General features: G+C 47.0%; 1 protein-coding gene across 2 annotated transcripts in view; it reads left to right on the top strand.

Moving 5' to 3' along the window:
* The window catches only part of LOC109909635 (sodium channel protein type 4 subunit alpha), a 207742-nt gene that overhangs the window by 74046 nt on the left and 115159 nt on the right, over positions 1–18537 (top strand). Inside the window, exons 9-12 of one of the 2 annotated variants that reach the window (XM_031796748.1) lie at positions 5856–5997; positions 6096–6293; positions 6602–6787; positions 7093–7431. In XM_031796748.1, the coding sequence (XP_031652608.1) occupies positions 5856–5997; positions 6096–6293; positions 6602–6787; positions 7093–7431 (865 nt within the window). The remainder of the gene's footprint in view (positions 1–5855; positions 5998–6095; positions 6294–6601; positions 6788–7092; positions 7432–18537) is intronic. The other variant, XM_031796749.1, reaches the window with a different exon arrangement.

Here is an 18537-nt window from a genome sequence, read left to right on the forward strand (position 1 = left end):
CAACAGGCAGTACAGGAAGGGAATTAGCACGCACCCCTGAGGGACTCCAGTGTTGAGGATCAGCGTGGCAGATGTGTTGTTCCTTACCCTCACCACCTGGGGCAGCCGTCAGGAAGTCCAGGATCCAGTTGCAGAGGGAGGTGTTTAGTCCCAGGATCCTTAGCTTAGTGATGAGCTTTGAGGGTACTATGGTGTGGAATGCTGAGCTGTAGTCAATGAGTATCATTCTCACATAAGTGTTCCTTTTGTCCAGGTGGGAAAGGGCAGTGTGGAGTGCAATAGAGATGACATAATCCGTAGATCTGTTTGGGCGGTATGCAAATTGGAGTGGGTCTAGGGTTTCTGGGATAATGGTGTTGATGTGAGCCATTACCAACCTTTCAAAGCACTTCATGGCTACAGACGTGAGTGCTATGGGTCTGTAGTAATTTAGGCAGGTTGCCTTTGTTTTCTTGGGCACAGGGACTATGGTGGTCTGCTTGAAACATGTTGGGATTACAGACTCAATCAGGGACATGTTGAAAATGTCAGTGAAGACACCTGCCAGTTGGTCAGCACATGCCCGGAGCACACGTCCTGGTAATCCGCCTGGCCCCGCAGCCTTGTGTATGTTGACCTGTTTAAAGGTCTTACTCACGTCGGCTACGGAGAGCGTGATCAGACAGTCGTCCGGAACAGCTGATGCTCTCATGCATGCCTCAGTGTTGCTTGCCTCGAAGCGAGCATAGAAGTGATTTAGCTCGTCTGGTAGGCTTGTGTCACTGGGCGTCTTGTACAAAATGAGTTTCAAATAATGCGAAAAAACACATAATAGCACAATTGGTTGGCCGCCTGTAAAACTGCTGCCATTTCTTCCGGTGCCATTTTGACAGAGCATCTTTGTCACTTCCCACGAGCTGGGTTCTGCCAAAAACTCACACTCATTCTTATGTTTAAGAAATAGTGCGTGTGTGTGGCAGGCTTACAATGATGGCAAAAAAACTGGCCTCTGGTGCTAGAGGGGCTGGAGGTTGAATGTCTGAAGGGGTGCAAGACAATGAAAAGTTTAGGAACCACTGGCATATACTATATATAGTGTACATTACTGCTCCCTTTTCAAGAGCGTATTGTGATGAACCGTTAGGTAGTTACTATCTTCCCTGGGATATAGTCAACCCCCCCCCCCCGATCCTCCTAACGGGACAGTGGCCAGGGCTCACTGCTGGTGCCCAAAATAACCCCATATCAGAATGCCCAGTTCCCTGGCCAGAGATAGGATAGCAGCCAATCACACCCCCAGCTGCCGGAGTGCTGAGAGACTCCTCCCTGCTCAGTGTCTCCTCCCTGCTGAGCGACTCCTCCCTGCTCAGTATCTCCTCCCTGCTGAGTGACTCCTCCCTGCTCAGTGACTCCCCCCTGCCCAGTGACTCCTCCCTGCCCAGTGACTCCTCCCTGCTCAGTGTCTCCTCCCTGCTGAGCGACTCCTCCCTGCTCAGTGTCTCCTCCCTGCTGAGTGACTCCTCCCTGCTCAGTGACTCCCCCCTGCCCAGTGACTCGTCCCTGCTCAGTGACTCCTCCCTGCTCAGTGACTCCTCCCTGCTCAGTGACTCCCCCCTGCCCAGTGACTCCTCCCTGCTGAGTGACTCCTCCCTGCTGAGTGACTGCTCCCTGCTGAGTGACTCCTCCCTGCCCAGTGACTCCTCCCTGCCCAGTGACTCCTCCCTGCTTAGTGACTCCTCCCTGCTTAGTGACTCCTCCCTATCTCTCGCTGACAAGAACATAACACATTACACATAACAACAGGTTGCTGAGAGACTCCTCCCTGCTCAGTGTCTCCTCCCTGCTCACTGTCTCCTCCCTGCTCATTGACTCCTCCCTGCTCAGTGACTTCTCCCTGATGAGTGACTCCTCCCTGGTGAGTTATTCCTCCCTGCTCATTGACTCCTCCCTGCTCAGTGACTCCTCCCTGCTCAGTGACTCCTCCCTGGTGAGTTATTCCTCCCTGCTCATTGACTCCTCCCTGCTGAGTGACTCCTCCCTGCTCATTGACTTCATCCCTGCTCAGTGACTCCTCTCTATCTATCGCTGACAAGAACACAACACGTTACACAGAACAACAGGTTGCTGAGAGACTCCTCCCTGCTCAGTGTCTCCTCCCTGCTCAGTGTCTCCTCCCTGCTGAGTGACTCCTCCCTACTCAGTGTCTCCTCCCTGCTCTGTGATTCCTCCCTGCTGAGTGACTCCTCCCTGCTCAGTGACTCCTCCCTGCTCAATGACTCCTCCTTGCTGAGTGACTCCTCCCTGCTCAATGACTCCTCCTTGCTGAGTGACTCCTCCCTGCTCAATGACTCCTCTCTATCTATCGCTGACAAGAACACAACACGTTACACATAACAACAGGTTGCTGAGAGACTCCTCCCTGCTCAGTGTCTCCTCCCTGCTCAGTGACTCCTCCCTGCTGAGTGACTCCTCCCTGCTCAATGACTCCTCCCTATCTCTCGCTAACAAGAACACAACACGTTACACATAACAACAAGAACGGCGGGCAGGGTTTTGATTGCAGGGTAGGACCTGTATCCTATAAAAGTGATCTGATTCTGTAGCTGTTGCATGTTTGTTGCTCATCAACTGCCAAGTTTGTAGTGACACTTTCTGTGCCGTCAAATTAGAGATGAAGGGTGAAAACATTAATTTAACCAAACCGTGGTCCTTTTAATTACAGTGTGAGGCATTGTTATGTTTGAAAAGGTTTTTCCTGTTCCTCTTCATGTTGTAGTCCAGCATTTCTGGCTCAAATTAGATCCATTGTATTGATGCCTCTGGGTGCCCCACTGTTAGAGATTGCACACACAGGTGAGATTATAATCTGGGTCTCAGATTGACAGATCTAGGACAGGAACCATCACAAAATGACAGAGTTCAGAACGTTTAGAACGTTCCATCTACATCGTGGCATTACCAATGGCAGGGAGGAGTATATCCACCCATGTAAAGATAGCACGAGTGCTCATCTTCCTCGGTGTAATCCCTGCCACTCTTTCCTGGTTTTCCTGAAAGGCCATAAGGAAAATTACAAAACATCGTTCAGCTCGCGTGTTTTTGTGGCTAACTATGGACTTGCGTACATGCAGCCATGATAACAATTACAGGAAACACGAAAAGGGTGTACTTACATGTAGATTCTGAAATTGGAAAAGTAGTAAATACATCTTAAAAACGATGATAGATTAAATTCTGTTTTATCTCCACTTCAGACGTGTTTATGTCGAGCCACTGTATGGGAATTGTGTTGGGATATGTGTGTGTGTGTGTGTGTTTGTGTGTGTGATATGAGGCGAAGGCCAGGCAGAGCAGGGTTTAGGGCCTCCCATTAAGGGCGTCCCAGAGGCTGAAGTGGGGCCTGTCCATTAACACGTCCTCAGAGACACAAAGACGTGTCTGGTGGATGATAGAGCCCATTGCCCCACACCCTCACACTCTCCCTCCACATGCCAAAGCCGCTGAGATATGGATGTTGCCTGCAGGGTTGGGGTTAATTCCACAAATTCAATTCTAATTCAATTCTCTCTCCCTGTAAATTCCATTTAATTCAATTCAAATTCCAGGTCAGTATTTGAATTCTGAGATGGTTCAATTTCTCTCAATTCCAGTGTTAGGTCAATTATAATAATTAAATTCCCGATTCAATATTAACCCCAACACGTCCACAAATTAAAATTCCCTCATGCTTTGAGGCTGATCATGTAACTGTTCAGACAGCCTAGCTATACTGGAATTGTAGATGTACAAGTATAAATTATTTAAAACATATCCTTAAGTACATTTTTTATACTACAGTATGTGAATTAAGTCCATCAACTGGCAAATGTTAAAATATTTAATTCCAATATAATTAAAAGTTTCCAAAGATTTTGTTTTTACAAATCCAATTCAATTCCAATTCAAAAAGTCCAAACAGTCTATTTCCAATTCAATTCCATAACTTGAACTGTTGAAATTGAAATTGAATTCAACATAGATTCTCCACTTCATGAGTGAATTCAAGAATTTAATTAGAATTTCAAATTAAATTGAAATCAATCCTATCCCTGGTTGACACGTGTTGCCTGCTAGGCTTTTCAGGGATGGGTGAAGGGCTGAGGTGGTGTGAGGGGACGAGTGACTGGCGTGATGGCAGGTTGGTGGCGCCACGTCCTTTCAACTCCCCCGCCTCACTCTTCAAGACACCCACCCATTTCACATGCCCCCCTAGCTCCTCTAGCCACTCTAGCATGGTCCGTGTCTCAGAGGAAGCCGGGTGTCGGAGTCACTCACCTTTCTGTCATGGGGGTTCGAGGGGGTGTGGGGCATATCTAACGTGGGATGGCATGCAGTGGCATTGCTCTGGGCTGACATCACCCTCTTAGGCCCGATAAGTGTTGTCTACACGAGGGTTTAGTCATGGAAAAGCATCTAAACCTGTCCCATTATGTCAGCTACATATTTTGAACAACAATCCCATACTACTCCGATAAGCTGATGTACTATATGTGTGAAATTTCCCCTTGCTGAATTAATATTGTCTGTAATAAGTGACTGCCATGACCTGTATGGGACCTTGTTGCTTGGATAAAGCCTTGGCACACAGTTATTTATCTTAATGGCCCCCCTTCTCTAAGATAACAGGCATAGGATGAGCTCACTGTGCGGCAATGACAAGCCAATGAATGTGCATGAACTGTACACACTTAAAGCCTGTCGCATGCTTCCCAGTTGAAACAGTTTGCATATATGTTACGCAGAAATGTTGTTGTGAAAAGTTTTAGATTGTTTTGGTGTTCGGTAGGTTTTTATGATGGAGTTTTGTTTTTTACTTGAGAAATACTGCACCAAACATCTTAGTTAAATCTAAAATTGTGAGACATGCTCGGCATAAATGTCAGAATTTATTACAGATTTATCTAAGATTATTCCGACTATTTTGAGGAAACGTATATTGGCTATGGTGTCTCAAAAGGGACAAACAGTCAAATTACTTTTCCCCCCAGATTTTTCAAGCGAAGGTCTTTTAAGGGAGTATTTGTACTTGCATTTATTACGGATCCTCATTAGATGTTGCCAAGGCAGCAACTACTCTTCATGGGGTCCAACAACATTAAAACAGTTCAGGCAGTTGACATTACAGTACATTTCACAACAGATTTCACAACACATTAAGTGCAAAGCACAGGCCACCTAGCCTAGTTCTGCTAGGAGCAAACCGACCCTCGTATGGGGTCACCTTAAAGAGGCAGCATAATGGTACGAGATCCAATCATTTTCTACATTTCCTTTAGTATGTGTTTTTTTTAGGATCTTAGGCCCCATCCAGAAACCCTGGCTCCTAACCCCTAAGCACAGGTAGATTTGAAAGAATCATCTAGGTATGAGCAATATGGTTGCAGCTCCATCTTGCCCTCCATCTTCATAGGCTAAGTGGAATTTTTTGCCATATTGCCTAAACATATCCAATTCCTTCAGCTTTACACAAGTGCCTAGGTGTTAAGGAGCTAGGTGTTGTTTCTGGACGAGAGCCTTACGGCGTTATCTTGATGTGTTGTTTCTGGACGAGAGCCCTACGGCGTTATCTTGATGTGTTGTTTCTGGACGAGAGCCTTACGGCGTTATCTTGATGTGTTGTTTCTGGACGAGAGCCTTACGGCGTTATCTTGATGTGTTGTTTCTGGACGAGAGCCTTACGGTGTTATCTTGATGTGTTGTTTCTGGACGAGAGCCTTACGGCGTTATCTTGATGTTTTGTTTCTGGACGAGAGCCTTACGGCGTTATCTTGATGTTTTGTTTCTGGACGAGAGCCTTACGGCGTTATCTTGATGTTTTGTTTCTGTTTTCTCCCCAGGCATTGCCCAGATGGGTTTGAATGTAGGAAGGCAGGAAGGAACCCTAACTATGGTTACACCAGCTTTGACAGCTTTGGTTGGGCGTTTCTCTCCCTCTTCCGGCTGATGACACAAGATTACTGGGAGAACCTCTATCACCAGGTCAGTAAGGACACCTGGAAATGGTCAGCTTTATTTCAAACGATCTCCTAATTCAGGTCATAGTCTGAAAGATCATGTGTCCATCCATCCCTCCTCAGACTCTGCGGTCAGCAGGAAAGACCTACATGGTGTTCTTTGTGGTGGTCATCTTCCTGGGGTCATTCTACCTGGTCAACCTGATCCTGGCTGTGGTGGCTATGGCCTACGAGGAACAGAACCAGGCCACTATCCAGGAGGCCTGGCAGAAAGAGAGGGAGTTCCAGCTGGCCATGGAGTGCCTCAAGAAGGAAGCGCAGGTAAGACAGAGTTTCATGTCGTCATTTTATGGCTAATGCTTTGGGAACTTGGACTGTAGACATACAGTACATTCTTTCAATTGGTTATCAGGTACTGGTATGGGACTTCTGTTAATTTGGAATGAGACAATATCCTGAAAAAGGACTATAGCTGTTGGCCCTAGGATTCTGTTCAACAGGCTAACATAGCCTTGATAGACCTAAAAGACTCAGGTTCGAAACCCAGTCAGTCATACATGAAAATGTTTTTCATAGCAAATCTAGGTAAAAATAAATGAACTGACGCTTTGCCTTCTAACGCTCCTCAGAAAGCTCAAGACACAGATTCATTGATTTTCCTGGACCTGTCCCCTGGACTGGCTCTGCCTGACAACAAGGAGTTGCAGAGCAGGAGGAGAAGTCTAGAGGGGCTGGTGGAGGAGACGGAGAACGAGGGAGACGTGGAGAAGGGAGACGTGAAAACATTAAAGGTGGATACAGTGGATGGGGGCAGGGTAAATATCATAATTATGTATTCGTAATGGATTGTTATTTAATCATGATGTTTCATCATGGATTAAACATTATGGATAAATACAAACATGCTGAATCTGAAGTAGAATTTCAGGTTTTGTAGAGAAGTATGTATTTTGGTATATAGATCTTTCACCTTTCTGAATCTATAGTGATTAAAGGCAATCCTAATTTGTGAAAGAATTATCTGATTTCCAGGGTTTGAGTCAAGTATCTTACTCTTTTCTAACAGAAGACGTCCCTACCATATAGCCCACTCAAAACTATTTCTCCACTCCCCCACCAGCTGACACACCCCCTCCTCATCCGCACCATCTCCACGCGCACTAGACGAGGAAGCAACGTCAGTATATTTAACTTCAATCGCCGGAACAAAGACTCAGAGGGTGACTTTGCCGACGATGAGCTCAGTGTCCATGGGGACAATGAGGGGACACACAGTCGTGCTGGGTCCCTGGTGGTCCCGTGGAGCACCAGACGCAGGCCCAGTACCTACAGCACGGGCAGCCGGGGTTCCCAGGTCTTCCTCAACATCAATGGGAAGCTGTTTGTGGCCATGGACCAGAACGGGGTCACCCCGCAGGGCCTCCCAGCATGCACCATTGAGAGGGTCAAGGAGGAGAGTGTGAGTACTGAGTTTGATGTTTCAAGTTTTAATGTCACGTGCACAAGTATAGTGAAATGCCTTTCTTACAAGCTCCAAACCCAACAATGCAGTATTCAATATCAATGTAGCATTAAAAATAACACAAGGTAGAACAAACACACGCAAGAAATACAAATAAGAAAAAGAACACGAGAAAGTAAGAAGCTATATACAGGGTCGGCTCCAATATTACCATATGTACAATGTGCAGGGATACTGGAGTGATAGAGGTAGATATGTATAGGGGTAAGGTGACTAGGCACCAGGATATACACTGATTGTACAAAACATTATGAACACCTTCCTAATATTAAGTTGCACCCCTTTTTGCCCTCAGAACAGCCTCAATTCGTCAGAGCATAGACTCTACAAGGTGGCGAAAGCGTTCCACAGGGATGCTGGCCCATGTCGACTTCAGTGCTTCCCACAGTTGTGTCAAGTTCCCTGGATGTCCTTTGGGTGGTAGACCGTTCTTGATACACACGGGAAACTGTTGAGCATGGAAAAACCCAGCAGCGTTGCAGTTCTCGACACACGCGCCTGGCAGCTACTACCATACCCCGTTCAAAGGCACTTAAAAGTGTTGTCTTGCCCATTCACCCTCTGAATAGCACACATACACAATCCATGTATCAATTGTCTCAAGGCTTAAAAATAATTATTTAACCTGTCTCCTCCCCTTAATCAACACTGATTTAAGTGGATTTAACAAGTGCCATCAATAAGGGAACATAACTTACTCCTGGATTCACCTGGTCCGTCTATGTCATGGAAAGAGCATGTTTTGTACACTCAGTGTATGATAAACAGATTAGCAGCAGTGTAAATTATGATTGTATGTGAGTGTGTGTGTATGTGTAGAGTCAGTATACATATGTGTTTATGTTACAGTATATGTGTGTTGGAGTGTCAGTGTGTGTGTGAGTGTGTAGAGTCCTTAGAGTGTGCATAGAAACAGTGCAAACATACAAATTAAATACAAGGGTCAACTCAGATAGTCTGTGTAGCCATTCTGTTAGCTATTTAGTAGTCTTATGGCTTCAGGATAGAATCTGTTCAGGAGGCTTTTGGTGTCAGACGATGCATGAATACGGCTTACCATGCGGAAGTAGTGAGAACAGTCTATGGCTTGGGTGGCTGGAGTCTTTAATGATTTTCCGGGCCTTCCTTTCAGACCGCCTGATATAGAGGTCCTGGATGGCACGGAGTTCGGCCCCATTGATATATTGGGCTGTCCGCATCACCGTCTGGTATGGCTGCTGCCATACCAGCAGTGATGCAGCCAGTCAAGATGCTATCAATGGTGCAGTTGTATAACTTGAGGATTTGATGCCAAACCGTTCCAACTTCCTGAGGTGAAGAGGCTCTGTTGCTCCTTCTTCATGACTGTGCGCGTTGACCATTTTAGTCCTTAGAGATTTGGACACCGAGGAATGTGAAGCTCTTGACCTGCTCCACTGCAGCCCTGTCAATGTGCAACCGTCCGGACCCGCGGCCTTGCGAGTGTTGACCTGATTAAAGACCTTACACACAATGGCCCCAGAGAGCGAGATCACCCAGTCCTCTAGGTTGGGGGGGACCTCACGCACAGTGTTGTTAATGTCAAAGTGTGCATAAAATGCATTGAGTTCATCTGGAAAATAAGCATCGTTGGGCAGATCACGGCTGGATCTTCCTTTGTAATCCTTAATGGACTCCGATGCCCTGCCACGCGGTGGGCATCGGAGACTGTGTAATATGATTCCACCTTATTCCTATATTGTCCTTTTGCTCGTTTGATGACTCTGTGCAGGTCGTAGCGGGACTTCTTGTACTTGTTCATGTCCTTACCAGTAGGCTCAGAGTCGTCTGTGATAGCCCTGTGTGCGGTAGCCCTGTCCTTTATCTTAGTGCCAACCTCGGTGTTAATCCAGGGCTCTTGGTTGAGGAAGCATTGAACCTTCTGTGGGGACAACATTGCCTATGCATTTCCATACGAAGCCGGTGACGGAGGTTGTAAACAGTACGGAGTCATGATCTGATTTGCTGAATGGCGGACAAAGGAGGGCCTTGTATGCTTGTTGTGGGTAGAGTAACAATGGTCTAGGACTTTATTGTACCTTGTGGCAAAGGAGATGTGCTAATGGAAATAGGGACTCATGTGTCTTAATGCCACGGAGTTAAAATAGCTAGCGACAAGAAAGGCAGCCTCTGGGTGTAAGTTTTCCAGCTTGTTTATAGCCTTGTACAGTTCGTTAAGTGCCAGACTGTTATATTTCTTGTCCTGAGGTGATATGTATACAACAGTCACAATAACAGCTGAAGACTCCCTAGGGAGGTAGAAGGGTCGGCATTTGACCATCGGTTATTCCAAGACAGGTGAACAATGGGTTGAGACTACCACTGCGCTCAAGTCAGTACACCATTTTTTGTTTATGAAGAGGCAAAAACCTCCCCTCCTTCATTTCCCTGACTCTACTGTCCTGTCCACTCGGTGAATGGAGAATCCATTGACCTTCTCGAGTTGTCCGAAAGCCATGTTTCAAAAAAGCTGAGAATATTGCAGTTACGAGAGTCACGTTGGTAGATAATCCGCGATCGTAGATCATGCATTTTATTATCATGTGACAGTACAGTGGCATGTGAAAGTATTCACCCCCCTTGGCATTTTTTCTATTTTGTTGCCTTAAATTAAAATAGATTTTGGTTATGTATCATTTGATTTAGACAACATGCCAACCACTTTGAAGATACAAAATATTTTCTATTGTGAATTAAACAAGAAATAAGACAAGAAAAACAGAAAACTTGAGCATGAAAAACCATTCACCCCCCCAAAATCAATACTTTGTAGAGCCACCATTCTCAGCAATTACAGCTGCAAGTCTCTTGGGCCATGTCTCTATAAGCTTGGCACATCAAGCCACTGGGGGCTTTTGCCCATTCTTCAAGGCAAAACTGCTCCAGCTCCTTCAAGTTGGATGGGTTCCGCTGGTGTACAGCAATCTTTAAGTCATACCACAGATTCTCAATTGGATTGAGGTCTGGGCTTTGACTAGGCCGTTCCAAGACATTTAAATGTTTCCCCTTAAACCACTCGAGTGTTGCTTTAGCAGTATGCTTAGGGTCATTGTCCTGCTGGAAAGTGAAACACCATCCCAGTCTCAAATCTTTGGAAGACTGAAACAGGTTTCCCTCAAGAATTTCCCTGTATTTAGGGCCATCCATCATTCCTTCAATTCTGACCAGTTTCCCAGTCCCTGCCGATGAAAACATCCCCACAGCATGATGTTGCCACGACCATGCTTCTCTGTGGGGATGGGGTTGGGTTTGCGCCAGACATAACGTTTTCCTTGATGGACAAAAAGCTGCCGATTAAAAACATCCCACAGCATAATGCTGCAACCACCATGCTTCACTGTGGAGATGGTATTCTCAGGGCGATGAGACGTTTTGGGTTTGCGCCAGACATAGTGTTTTCCTTGATGGCCAAAAAACTCTATTTTTGTTTCATCTGATCAGAGTACTGTCACGCCCTGGTCGAAGTATTTTGTGTTTATCTTCATTTATTTGGTCAGGCCAGGGTGTGGCATGGGTTTTTGTATGTGGTGTGTATGTATTGGGATTGTAGCTTAGTGGGGTGTTCTAGTTAAGTCTATGGCTGTCTGAAGTGGTTCTCAATCAGAGGCAGGTGTTTATCATTGTCTCTGATTGGGAACCATATTTAGGCAGCCATATTCTTTGAGTGTGTCGTGGGTGATTGTCCTTAGTGTCCTTGTTCCTGTCTCTGTGTTAGTTTACACTAGTATAGGCTGTTTCGGTTTTCGTTACGTTCTTTGTTTTGTAGTGTTTATAATTGATTCGTGTTTTACGTTTGTTTATTAAACATGGATCGCAATCTACACGCTGCATTTTGGTCCGACTCTCCTTCACCACAAGAGAACCGTTACAGAATCACCCACCACGACAGGACCAAGCAGCGTGTCAACAGGCAGGAGCCACAGGAGAAGCAACAAAGGCAGCAACAGCGGCGCAATGAGGATTGGACATGGGATGATATATTGGATGGCAAGGGTTGCTACACATGGGAGGAGATCCTGGCGGGAAGGGATCGCCTTCCATGGGAACAGGTGGAGGCAGCGAGGAGAGCAGAGGCAGCCGGAGAGAGGAGCCGGCGATATGAGGGAACACGGTTGGCAAGGAAGCCCGAGAGTCAGCCCCAAAAATTTATTGGCGGGTGGGGCTCACAGGGAGTAGGGCTACGCCAGGTAGGAGACCTGCGCAAACTCCCTGTGTTTACCGGGGGGCTAGAGAGACCGGGCAGGCACCGTGTTATGCAGTGGTGCGCACGGTGTCCCCAGTGCGGGTGCATAGCCCGGTGCGGTATATTCCAGCTCCTCGTATCGGCCGGGCTAGAGTGGGCATCGAGCCAGGTAAGGTTGGGCAGGCTCGGTGCTCAAGAGCTCCAGTGCGCCTGCACGGTCCGGTCTATCCAGTACCACCTTCACGCACCAGCCCTCCGGTGGCAGCTCCCCGCACCAGGCTTCCTGTGCGTGTTCTCGGTCCAGTACCACCAGTACCAGCACCACGCATCAGGCCTACAGTGCGCCTCGCCTCTCCAGCGCTGTCGGAGTCTCCTGCCTATCTAGCGCTGTCAGAGCTTTCCTCATCTCCAGCGCAGCCGGAGTCTCCCACCTGTTCAGCGCTGCCGGAGCCTTTCTCCTCTCCTGCGCTGCCGGAGTCTCCCGCCTGTTCAGCGCTGCCAGAGCCTTCCTCCTCTACAGCGCTGCTGGAGTCTCCTGCCTGTTCAGCGCAGCCAGAGCTGCCAGCCTGCATGGAGCAGCCAGAGCTGCCAGTCTACATGGAGCAGCCAGAGCTGCCAGTCTACATGGAGCAGCCAGAGCTGCCAGTCTGCATGAAGTGGCCAGAGCTGTCAGTCTGCATGGAGCAGCCAGAGATGTCAGTCTGCATGGAGCAGGCAGAGCTGCCAGTCTGCATGAAGCAGCCAGAGCTGTCAGTCTGCATGAAGCAGCCAGATATGCCAGTCTGCATGGAGCAGCCAGAGATGTCAGTCTGCATGGAGCAGCCAGAGATGTCATTCTGCATGAAGCAGCCAGAGCTGCCAGTCTGCATGGAGCAGCCAGAGATGTCAGTCTGCATGAAGCAGCCAGAGATGTCAGTCTGCATGGAGCAGCCAGAGATGTCAGTCTGCAAGGAGCTGCCAGTCTGCAAGGAGCTGCCAGTCTGCAAGGAGCTGTCAGTCTGCATGGAGCAGCCAGAGCTGTTAGTCTGCATGGAGCAGCCAGAGCTGTCAGTCTGCATGGAGCAGCCAGAGATGTCAGTCTGCATGGAGCAGGCAGAGCTGCCAGTCTGCATGAAGCAGCCAGAGCTGTCAGTCTGCATGAAGCAGCCAGAGATGCCAGTCTGCATGGAGCAGCCAGAGCTGTCAGTCTGCATGAAGCAGCCAGAGATGCCAGTCTGCATGGAGCAGCCAGAGATGTCAGCCTGCATGAAGCAGCCAGAGATGTCAGTCTGCATGGAGCAGCCAGAGCTGTCAGTCTGCAAGGAGCTGCCAGTCTGCAAGGAGCTGCCAGTCTGCACGGAGCTGCCAGTCTGCAAGGAGCTGCCAGTCTGCATGGAGCAGCCAGAGCTGTCAGTCTGCATGGAGCAGCCAGAGATGTCAGTCTACAAGGAGCTGCCAGTCTGCAAGGAGCTGCCAGTCTGCACGGAGCTGCCAGTCTGCAAGGAGCTGCCAGTCTGCATGGAGCAGCCAGAGCTGTCAGTCTGCATGGAGCAGCCAGAGATGTCAGTCTACAAGGAGCTGCCAGTCTGCAAGGAGCTGCCAGTCTGCACGGAGCTGCCAGTCTGCAAGGAGCTGTCAGTCTGCAATGAGCTGTCAGTCTGTAAGGAGATTCCAGTCTGCAAGGAGCTGCCAGTCTGCACGGAGCCGCCAGAGCTGCCAGTCTGTAAGAAGCCGCCAGAGCTGTCAGCCTACATGGAGCAGCCAGAGCCGCCAGTCAGCGTGGAGCAGCCAGAGCCGCCAGTCAGCATGGAGCAGCCAGATCTTTCAGTCTACCAGGATCCGCCAGTCAGCCAGACTCTTCCAGATCTGCCAGTCAGCCAGACTCTTCCAGATCCGCCAGTCAGCCAGACTCTTCCAGATCCGCCAATCAGCCAGACTCTTCCAGATCCGCCAGTCAGCCAGACTCTTCCAGATCTGCCAGTCAACCAGACTCTTCCAGATCTGCTAGTCAACCAGACTCTTCCAGATCTGCCAGTCAACCAGACTCTTCCAGATCCGCCAGTCAACCAGACTCTTCCAGATCCGCCAGTCAACCAGACTCTTCCAGATCTGCTAGTCAACCAGACTCTTCCAGAACCGCCAGTCAGCCGGGATCTGCCAGAACCACCAGCCAGCCAGGATATGCCGGATCCAGCTACCTGCCTGAGCTTCCTCTCGGTGCTGAGCTTCCCCTCAGTCCCGAGCTTCCCCTCAGTCCTGAGCTTCCCCTCAGTCCCGAGCTTCCCCTCAGTCCCGAGCTGTCTCAGTCCCGAGCTGTCTCAGTCCCGAGCTTCCCCTCAGTCCCGAGCTGCCCCTCAGTCCCGATCTGCTCCTCAGTCCAGTGGGGTCCTGGGTGAGGACTACTAGGCCATGGTCGGCGGCGAGGGTGGACTATCCAAGGACGTGAGGAGGAGGGACTAAGACAGTGATTGAGTGGGGTCCACGTCCCGCGCCGGAGCCGCCACCATGGACAGACGCCCACCCGGACCCTCCCTATTGTTTTGAGGTGCGTTCGGGAGTCCGCACCTTAGGGGGGGGGGTTCTGTCACGCCCTGGTCGAAGTATTTTGTGTTTATCTTCATTTATTTGGTCAGGCCAGGGTGTGGCATGGGTTTTTGTATGTGGTGTGTATGTATTGGGATTGTAGCTTAGTGGGGTGTTCTAGTTAAGTCTATGTTAAGTCGAAGTTGCAGCAGGAATCGGGGAAGTAACTGCCAATCTGATGTTCAAAGTTATTGTCGGTTATAAAAAATGTTAGCAGACATTTCATGAAAATAAAGTAAAGATAAACGTCAAAAGAATCACAACATAGCAAAGTACATGCAGAGCTCTCAATACGGCGACTATCCAGCACGGCGTCATGTTCTGAGTGGAGTTACTGAGTTGCTTCGTGTGTCTGTGTGTGTTGTTGTGTATCTGCGTGCATCATGGGAATTCACCCTGTGGATAACTGGATAACTATTATATAAGCCTGTATCAAAGGAATGGCCAGGCTCGTATCCTGCAGAGTAGACTCAGGGCTTAGTAGCCTCTGGCTGTCTGGAGTCATTGACCAAGACCTCTGTGACACTGGTACAGCTAACAGCTCCCTCTTCCCCACTGGGCTCCTCAACATTAACACAACACACGGTTTGATTTGCTGTTTCAATACAGATGATTCACACTACCCCGCGGAGGTGTTAGTAACTGTGTAGGAACGGAAGAGGAAAGAGCCTTAATGCAATTGCATTTTCTCTAATACTCAATGAATCACTTTCCATGCTGTCGCTGCCTTGTGTTTGTGTGTGTGTGTCTGTGTGGCTGTTTGTGTGTGAGTGTCTGTGTGTGTTTGTGTTGACAGGGTTTATTGTAGAGTGAAACAGAGCATGTGCTTATTTTTGGTCTGGATAGCTACTGTACATATCCCATGATATTATGCTGCTCTGCATGACCTCAAGAAAAATATCTAGGCCTCCCGGGTAGCGCAGTGGTCTAAGGCACTGCACCGCAGTGCTAGCTGTGCCACCAGAGATTCTGGGTTTGAGCTCAGGCTCTGTCGCAGCCGGCCACGACCGGTGCACAATTGGCCCAGTGCTGTCTGGGTTGGGGAGGGTTTGGCTGGCAGGGATATCCTTGTCTCATCGTGCACTAGCGAATCCTGTGTTAGGCTGGGTGCAGTGCACGCTGACCAGGTCGCCAGGTGTACGGTGTTTCCTCCGACACATTGGTGTGGCTGGCTTCCGGGTTGGATGTGCATTGTGTCAAGAAGCGGTGCGGCTTGGTTGGGTTGTGTTTCGGAGGACGCATGGCTCTCGACCTTCGCCTCTCCCGAGTCCCTACGGGAGTTGCAGCGATGAGACGACTGTTACTACTACCAATTGGGGAGAAAAAAGGGGTAAAATAATTAAAGAAATTAAAAAATATCTAAACTAGGGCCCTATTTGGATACTTTCAAAGGCATCCTTCCTTTTACCACAAACCTAAATCAAATCAAATACCTGAATAAAGATGGAGGGAAATATGCATTTAGAAAGCATTACAACTTGATCGTTAATGAAAGTCTTCAACACCAACTGATGTCCAACCCCCACGGAAATGTATTTAGCATAAAGAAAAAATCTACATAATAATCCGTCAGTTTAAGCTAGAGATGCATTGGATGCTGCTGTAAAACTGCGGTGAAAGGTAAGAGAGCTAGAGCGATGTTTGTCAGACCATGAGACATCCAGAAAATTGTCTTCTCACAAAATCTTCTGTAGCGTCTGAACGGTTTGGCCTAAAACCATGTATGACCCCTCTATGGAAAGATGATCTCAGGAACAAATATGATACTCTCAGGTTTTGCTCTACGGCCCCCACAAGGATCAAGGGACTCGTCTGATGTCGATACAGCAGATCTGCCAACTTCTGTGTAGCATCTGTACAGTTTTGGCTACACACTAATATGACCCCTCTGTGTAAAGGTGAGCCCACAGGCTGTGGTCTTATGAAGCCCACAGGCCTCACAAGACCCGCCCGAAGGTCCCCCAGCACCAGTTTAAAAAATGTATGGAAGGATACAGTACCAGTCAAATGTTTGGACACACCTACTGATTTCTTTATTTGACTATTTTCTACATTGTGAATAACACATATGGAATTATGTAGTAACCAAAAAAGTGTTAAACAAATCAAAATATGTTTTATATTTGAGGTTCTTCATAGTAGTCACCCTTTCCCTAGATGACTTTCCCTCTGCGTCTCACAAAGACACGGCGGTTGGAACTAAAAATCTCAGATTTGGACTCATCAGACCAAGATTTCCACCGGTCTAATGTTCATTGCTTGTGTTTCTTAGCCCAAGCAAGTCTCTTCTTGGTGTGTTTTATGGTGGTTTCTTTGCAGTAATTCGACCATGAAGGCCTGATTCCCACAGTCTTCTCTGAACAGTTGATGTTGAGGTGTGTCTGTTACTTGAACTCTGTTTGGGCTTCAATTTCTGAGTCTGGTAACTCTAATGAACTTATCCTCTGCAGCAGTCCATCATTTATGTCCAAATACCTCCTTTTTGTTCACATGTTTAGTTCACAAATCCAAATTCACGAGGCGCAGGCACTTAGTCCAGACAAAAAGTCAAAAAGTTCCATTACAGTTCGTAGAAACATGTCAAACGATGTATAGAATCCATCTTTAGGATGTTTTTATCATAAATCTTCAATAATATTCCAACTGGACAATTCCTTTATCTTTGGAAATGAAAAGGAACGTAGCTCACTCTCACGGCTGCGTGCATAACTTGGCATTCTGCTAGACCTCTTAGTCAAACAGCTCTTATTCACTCTCCCTCCACAGTAGAAGCCTGAAACAAGGTTTTAAAGACTGTTGACATCTAGTGGAAGCCTTAGGAAGTGCAATCGGACCAAATTTACACTGTTTCTTGGATAGCCAAAGACTTAGCCAAAGACAAACCTCAGATTTCCCACTTCCTGGTTGGATTCTTTCTCAGGTTTTTGCCTGCCATATGAGTTCTGTTATACTCACAGACATAATTCAAACAGTTTTAGAAACTTCAGAGTGTTTTCTATCCAAATCTACATATATGCATATGCATATCTTCGCTTCTGGGCCTGAGTGGCAGGCAGTTTACTCTGGGCACACTTTTCATCCGAACATGAAAATAGCGCCCCCCAGCCATAAGAAGTTAAAGTACTGACGGGCTGTCTTTTCTCTTTGCTTATTTGAGCTGTTCTTGCCATAATATGGACTTGGTCTTTTACTAAATAGGTCTATCTTCTGTATACCACCCCTACCTTGTGACAACACAACTGATTGGCTCAAATGCATTAAGAAGGAAAGAAATTCCACAAATGAACTTTTACCAATGCACACCTGTTAGTTTAAATGCATTCCAGGTGACTACCTTGTGAAGCTGGTTGATAGAATGCCAAGAGTGTACAAAGCTGTCATCAAGGCAAAGGGTGGCTACTTTGAAGAATCTCAATTCTATCTCAATTCTCACATATATTTGGATTTGTTTAACACTTTTTTGTTAAACAAAACTATGTGTTATTTCATAGTCTTGATGTCTTCACTATTATTCTTGAGTGTATAAAATAGCAAAAATGAAGAAAAACCCTTGAATGAGTATATGTGTCCAATCTTTTGACTGGTACTGCATATCAAGACTGTATATTGACAAAAATAACAGGTTAAATACATGTAAAAAATACAAAAAAATACAAAGATAAAACTATCCTTATCTTTCTTATATCTCTCAGATATAAGATAGACACTTCAGAACAAACTTCCTTTAGATTTTTTTGGGGGGGACTATCTGTTCCATGTAGTGAATATGTTATTCAATTAGTTTTTATGGGCTAATAGCAGTAAGGTGGAAATACATTTTTTGATCAAATTATTTTTGTATATATTTCAAAATCAAATAGCAAAATGACCCCCGGCTTAAACATGGCTTAGACTCAAATGGTTAAGAGTTATTCATCCACAGTTATTATTCAGAGTAATCCATAACATCGCACCTTCTAACTCCAGTGCACAACAATTTGTCACAATTCAACATTTTATTGATTGACTTCCTGCAATTGCTTACAATGAGGCATGTTTTTTTTAAGGAAATAACAGTAAGTGATACAAGAAATTACAGGTTAAAATCTATTTTTCCCCTCATCTGTAGTCATTTGTGTGGTCTGGCAGTAGACTGTCAGATAGGTAGGTTACCTAACAGGGGGACCCAGGCTGGGAACAGCAAGACCACACACAGGACAGCCAGCCACAGTCAGGGGATTTGGCCAGTAAATCTCATTGACGCAGGGGACCCTCTTGTTTTATCTGGCTCTTCAGAGAGT

The sequence above is a fragment of the Oncorhynchus kisutch genome, linkage group LG18, assembly GCF_002021735.2.
Source record: "Oncorhynchus kisutch isolate 150728-3 linkage group LG18, Okis_V2, whole genome shotgun sequence".
In the NCBI taxonomy this organism is placed as follows: Eukaryota; Metazoa; Chordata; class Actinopteri; order Salmoniformes; family Salmonidae; genus Oncorhynchus; species Oncorhynchus kisutch.